Genomic DNA, 6,438 nt, shown 5'->3' on the forward strand with positions numbered 1-6,438 from the left:
TAAATCTATTTATAAAGATAGATATATTATATTATCTTAGATAAATCTAGTTAAACTTGAGACTATTTGACTCTCCGTGCGACTTTTTTTTTAAACTTGGAAAGCTTGTTTCAATTAGATACCAGCTCCAGGCAAATCTCCAGAGACAAGACCGGTAACAAAGGAGGGGACTTGGCTCGTGAATGCAGTCGAGCTACCGAGCTAGAGCTAATCACGCTCTTCCCATATACTGCAAGACACTACCGGATTCAGCTTTTTTGTCGAGTGCCTCAGGCACTCGGCAAAGGCCGATATACACTCGGCAAAGTCTTTGCCGAGTGTTACACTCGGCAAAGGACGCTCGGTAAACAATTTATCGGCAAAGACCTCTTTTCCGAGTGCACTTTATCGGGCACTCGGCAAAGCCTTTGCCGAGTGCTAATCTGACACTCGGCAAAGAAAAGTCGTTGTGACAGCGAGCGCCACCGTGACGGCGGCTTTACCAAGTGTCAAGGTCAAGCATTCGGCAAAGGTCGCCGCTTTACTGAGCATCGTTGGCTCAGACACTCGGCAAAGGTGGCCACTGTGCCGAGTGCCACCGGCAAGACACTCGGTAAAGGTAGCCTATTTGCCGAGTGTCTTGTCAAGACACTCGGCAAACAGGCGACCTTTGCCAAGTGCCTAGCCCATGGCACTCGACAAATCTATGATGTTTGCCAAGTGCAATGGCTTTTGCACTCGGCAAAGCATGTTCCAACATACCTTTTATTGCTTCTTTATACATTTGGTTGATTTCCCTAATACCCTTTATTAACTCATTAACTCGCAGGTTCAAACATCACAGCTTTGCTTCATTTCAACACAACAAAACATAGTTACGCTTGATTTAAGCTGTCAGTTGAAAATCACAGCCAAACCTGTTCAGTGAAAGAAAAAGAGGAAACTCCTATGCTAAACTACTCAAAATCGTCGGCAGAAGCTTTCTGGATCAACCTCCTTCAAGGTAAAAGCTTGACATCATAGTGAGATACCTGGTACATTCAAAATGGAGGAATTTGTGAGTTTACAACTATACACTGATTTACAACTATAAAGGACGCAAATAAAGATTTAAGTAACACCCCACACTAGTAGAGCATTGAGCAGTAGAAAAACCCCAAAATACAAAGATCAACATTGCGCTCTAAAAACAGTACCCCTTCTTTTTTTAAAAATGCAATGAAGTGATTAGCTTGGCATAAACGTCATGGTTGGATCATCAGCGGCAATTAGATTTGATCTCAAATAAGATTCAGTCCGCATCATGGTTGGATCTGTCGACCCACATCATCTAGTTCTCAGGTATCACTCAAGAACTCCACGAAACAGAACCAAATAAGTATCACATTAAGCAGCACGAACAAATGGAGATAGAAGAAAGCACACTTGTAAGTAGAAGGCTCAGACGAAAAATGGGTAGAAAGTTTGTTTGTCAGCCCAAAGAGAGAAAATCCCCTCATTCAGAGTGGTGCATGACTTTGCATCATCATTGCCCTTACAACCTTGCTTTCCTCTGCATACGAGGAAGAAAGAGGAACAACAGAAGAGATAACAGATCGAAAATCAAGCAATGAAAACACGATGACAATCAAAATACAGGACACAGAGGAGAACAGATCCAAAACAAGCAATAAAAACACAAGCAGAAGAAATAACATACTTGGCTGGCTCCGCCGGACAGAGGCGGTGACATGCCAAGGCAACGATTCCTTAACTGTTGTGGCAGCAACGACAGGGTAGGACTGGATAACCATTCAAGGCAATAGGATGAGTGTATTGACTACCTAGTAAGGCATAATTTACGACAAGAAAGACAAACCAAGCAGGATATAGAATACAGTTTTCTAGCTCAGACCAATGCGTCAACAGGTTTTTTTAAGTCTGCAACATAGTCTAAAATTGTTCAATAGCCTAGTGAAAGATAGATACATAATCACCTAAATAGAAAGGCATATAATGCAGAGCCGAGCTACAATACGATTACACAATAATCAAACAGAACTATCTCAAACTCCAAACATGTTGCCACGCGAGAGAGCACAAATGTAAAGACATGGATAATGAATGTTGTGGTCATTGGAGGCAAGGCTATGAGGTGGCGGTTGATGAGAGACCCATCAACCAAAGTACAGCCTCGTACTATGAGACCACTGCATTTGCTCTAGGCCCCCAACATCCGAGCACCCCGCAGAGAACCTGCGGGTATTTCGAAGCTAAAAGGAGAGCTTCCCCCAAGTGGCATGGGACCCTTAATTAGACACAAACAACAGAAGGATCAAATACAGGGCAACCTAAGACCACAGCTTCACATTCTGATTAGACAGCCTTTGAAGGTTTACATCGCCAACATACAAGACACAATCAATAGCTTGCATTAACACTGATAGAGAAGTGTTCAACTTGACATCTAAGCATATGCATCATGGAACACTGATAAGAGTTGTATTAAATCTGACAGATAAAGTGTTTGCATAGAGTAGCATTAAAGCTGATATGTAAACTGATATCCAGCAAGCAACACACCACACATTCAAACGACTAAGGGGTGAGAAGGCATTCTACCTCGGTTAGAGTCAAACACTGCTGGGGTACATGAACATGTGGACCTTCTTACCCTGCAACAACATTATAAACACCCATCAAAAAGGCAGACAAAAAAATACCGAGTACTCCAAAAAAAAAACAAAAAAAATACACCAGCAATGGAGAGGCTCACCATGGAGCTGGGTGGGAGGTTGGACCGGAACTTGGCGCGGACGACGCCGGAGTTGCCGTGCGGGCGCGTGACCTTGCCCCAGATGCAGCGGACGGCGGTGCCGTCGCTCTTGGTCTTGGCCTTGTACATGTAGGCGACCCGCTTGCCACCGTACCACGCCACGTCCTCCTTGGTGCTGACGCCCTCGATCTGCAGCAGCGACGTGTGCTCGTACTGGTTTGACTTGGAGCGCTTGTAGCCTAGGATCGTGCCCCGCACATACGTCCTACGCCGGAAACAAAACGAACGGAGACGATGGGTCAGATCAGATGCTTGCTTACCCCGGCGACGGGATGCGGGGGAACGTAGCAGGCTGTTGTGGCGGCCACGTACCTGACTCGCTGGCCCTGCCGTCCCTTCACCATACTCGCCGCCACCGGAGTGCCGCACAACGAGGTTGGGGATAGGGGGCGGCGCTGGCGCGGTCAGCTGCCTGCGTGCGTGTGTGCGGTGTGTGTGGGGGCGACTGGGCCGGCGGGGTTAAATTCTCCCTTCGCCGAGTGCCCCGATCTAAGCGCTCGGCAAAGTATTTTTTTTTTAATTTTTTTTAATTCTCTGCCGAGTGCCACCTGGCCTGGCACTCGGCAAAGAGTTTTTTTTTTAATTTTTTTTAAATTCTTTGTCGAGTGCCACCCGGCCTGGCACTCGGCAAAGAGGGTTTTTTTAAAAATTTTAAAATTCTTTGTCGAGTGCCGACCGTCCTGGCACTCGGCAAAGAGGCTCCTTTGCCGAGGGCCAAACGCAGACACTCGACAAACCGTTTTTATTTTTTTTTCTTCTTGCCTCTAAACTTTTTCTATAGTCCTCATATAATACCTGGTACTCCATTTTTCAATGTGGCACATTTTCGGATTTTTTCTATATTTCTTTAATTTATTTCATTTAATTGAATTTTCTTGGATAATTCAAATTATAACGGCCAGTCATTCGAATAATGAAAAAAATGAATGGGAAAATAATATTCATGTTATTTAGTATAATATGAGGTCATATCCAGGAATAGACCATCAATTTTGAACATCTTGTTCACGAAACATGACCACGAACTTGCGGTCGAGTTGTTTTCAAATTCTATAAAAAGCAAACGAAGACAAAAAATCTTACTTGTTGAGATGTCATGATATCATATGTGGAGGCTGTGATAAAAAATTGAGGAGGTTTCGCGTAAGTTTGTCACGTACGATGCTTACCACCTCGTCGGCCTCTTCACGAAATCATGAAACTTATTCGAAGATTCTTCGATTTGCAAGCATCGTACGTGACAACTTGTGCAAAATCATCTCAAATTTTTATCACAGCCTCCACATATGATATCATAACATCTTAGCAAGTTTTATGATTTTTGGACTTCGTTTGCTTTTTATAGAATTTAAAAACAACTCGACCATAAGTTTGTGGTCATGTTTTATGAACAAGATGTTCGAAATTGGTGGTCTGTTCCTAGATATGGCCTCACATTATACTAAATAACATGAATATTATTTTTTTATTATTCGAATGACTAGCAGTTATAATTTGAATTATCCAAGAAAAATCAATTAAATAAAATAAATAAAGAAATATAGAAAAAGTCCGAGAAATATGCCACATTGGAACATGGAGTACCAGGTATTGTATGAGGACTGTAGAAAAAGTTTGGAGGTCAAAAGTGAAAAAAAATAGTTTGCCAAGTGTCAGGAGAAGACACTCAGCAAAGGGTTAACGGTGGCTGCCGGTCGTTAACGGCGGTGGCCCTTTTGCCGAGTGTTCTGGTTTACTGAGTGCCCGATACCCGGCAAACCTGGTCTTTGCTGAGTGTTATTGTTTGCCGAGTGCTCGGCACTCGGCAAACCACCTCTTTATCGAGTGCCAGTTGTTTGCTGAGTGCTTTCTCTCTCTGGCACTCGACAAATAGCCTCTTTGTCGAGCGCCCGATAAAAAGCACTCGACAAAGTCTGAGACACTCGATAAAGAAGCCGTCTCCAGTAGCGAGACAATCAGCCACACCTTGTTGCAATTTCTCGGACAATGCTGAATACGTACTACAATAATCAAAGTGCTTTCGTCCTGGGCGACTAATAACTGATAATGTGCTGGTTGCTTATGAGTTGACACATTTTCTTCAGAATAAGAGGAGTGGTGGGGACTGTTTTGCAGCACTGAAGCTTGATATGAGCAAAGCCTATGATAGAGTTCACTACCGGAAACGTCAAATTTGCAGAGCGTTTTTATGTTTGTCGAGTATATTTCATCGGGCACTCGACGAACAAGTTTTTTTGCCGAGTGCTGCTCTAAAAACACTCGGCAAAAAAAATACTTGGCAAACAGAAGGTTTGCCGAGGGCTTTCTTTTTTGCACTTGGCAAAGAAATAAAATCTTTTTTTTCTGGGAAGGAGAAGAAAAAAATAATAAAAACTTTACCGAGTGCCTAGATCTAGGACACTCGGCAAAGAAATAAAATCTTTTTTCTGAGAAAGAAGAAGAAGAAAAAAACATAATTTTTTTTGCTGAGTGCCCAGATCTAGACACTCGGCAAAGAAATAAAATCTTTTTTTGGAAAAGAAAGAGAAGAAAAAAAAATGGAAAAAAACTTACCGAGTGCCCAGATCTGAACACTCGGCAAAGAAAAAAATTATATTTAATTCAACGGTGCGACATCGACCACGACCCCTCCCCTATCCTTCTTCTTCTCCTGCAACTGCGACCGCGCCCCTCCCCTCCCTCTCCCAGCGCGGCGGCGCACCACCCTCGCTCCCTCCCCTCCCCTCCTCCCTCTCCCTCTCCCTCTCCAAGCGCGCACCCCACCCCCAGCGCCCCTCCCCTTCCTATCGTCCCCGCCGGTGCCCCTCCCCCTCCTCTCCCTCTCTTCCCTAGATCCGGCACGGCCACCCCCTCCTCTCCCTCTCTTCCCTGGATTCGGCGGACGCACCCTCCTCTCCCTCTCTTCCCCGGCGGCGGCCACCCCCTCCTCTCCCTCTCTTCCCCGACGGCGGACGGCCCCCTCCTCTCCCTCTCTTCCTCGGATCCGGCGCCCCCTCCCCGGATCTCTTCCCCGACATGGCTGGTGGTGGTGGTGGGCGGCGGTGGCGTGGTAGTGGCGGCGGCCGTGAAGCCGGGGAGCGAAGGCGAGATGGAGGGCGTGAAGCTGGGCCACGGTGTAGGGGAAGGGCGCCGCCGAGGAGACCGACAGCGGCCGGCGGAGACCGGCCGGTGGTGGATTTTTTTATTTTTCGAAAAAAAATTGTTTGTGGTGGCTTTTTTGAAAAAAAATGTTTGCCGAGTGTATTTTGGGCACTCGACGAAGTCTTTGCCGAGTGTCCGACAAAAAACACTCGGCAAAGTCTGTTTGCCGATAAAAATTCACCGAGTGTCGTTTGCCGAGTGTCACACTCGGCAAACCCTTTGCCAAAGCTCCTGGTTCCTGTAGTGGTTGAGTGGTAATTTCTGAGGCATATGATGGAGAAGATGGGGTTTGATAGCAGATGGATTAACTTGATAATGCAGTGTGTGTCCACTGTGTCCTATAAAATTAAAGTGAATGGTGAATTAACTGAGGAGATTGTCCCTACAAGAGGCTTGAGACAAGGGGACCCCCTCTCTCCATATTTATTTCTTATATGTGATGAGGGGTTCCCGGGGTTGTTACATGAAGCTGAAAGAGCTGGAAACCTAGAGGGTGTCACTAT

General features: G+C 45.5%; 1 protein-coding gene and 1 non-coding gene across 3 annotated transcripts; both read right to left on the reverse strand.

The window, feature by feature from the left end:
* Nucleotides 1-773: 773 nt before the first annotated feature.
* LOC136452822 (large ribosomal subunit protein eL33w-like) lies at nucleotides 774-3,240 on the reverse strand. Of its 2 annotated transcripts, XR_010758915.1 has the most exons (5): nucleotides 3,107-3,240; nucleotides 2,735-2,999; nucleotides 2,581-2,633; nucleotides 1,679-1,760; nucleotides 774-1,010 (listed from the first exon to the last, which is right to left on the reverse strand). XR_010758915.1 is itself a non-coding variant. In XM_066453414.1 (4 exons), exons 1-3 carry the CDS (start codon nucleotides 3,136-3,138, stop codon nucleotides 2,592-2,594), a joined length of 339 nt encoding a protein of 112 aa, XP_066309511.1. In that variant the 5' UTR covers nucleotides 3,139-3,240; the 3' UTR covers nucleotides 774-1,010; nucleotides 2,581-2,591. The 2 variants fall into 2 exon arrangements, 1 of the variants encoding a protein (XP_066309511.1); XM_066453414.1 differs by lacking the exon at nucleotides 1,679-1,760.
* Nucleotides 1,416-1,513, reverse strand: LOC136455726 (small nucleolar RNA Z221/R21b). Its single transcript, XR_010759201.1, has one exon. It is a non-coding gene; the product is annotated as a small nucleolar RNA Z221/R21b (small nucleolar RNA).
* Nucleotides 3,241-6,438: the final 3,198 nt, after the last annotated feature.

The sequence above is a fragment of the Miscanthus floridulus genome, chromosome 5 (genome assembly GCF_019320115.1).
Source record: "Miscanthus floridulus cultivar M001 chromosome 5, ASM1932011v1, whole genome shotgun sequence".
Lineage (NCBI taxonomy): Eukaryota > Viridiplantae > Streptophyta > Magnoliopsida > Poales > Poaceae > Miscanthus > Miscanthus floridulus.

Bases quoted from the DNA above. Each gene is read 5' to 3' on its own strand.
- LOC136452822 (XM_066453414.1), bottom strand. From the start codon at position 3,138: ATGGTGAAGGGACGGCAGGGCCAGCGAGTCAG. The intron at 3,000-3,106 runs GTACGTGGCCGC...TTTCCGGCGTAG, and splicing joins CGGCAGGGCCAGCGAGTCAG to GACGTATGTGCGGGGCACGA. The intron at 2,634-2,734 runs GTGAGCCTCTCC...ATGTTGTTGCAG, and splicing joins ACCTCCCACCCAGCTCCATG to GGTAAGAAGGTCCACATGTT.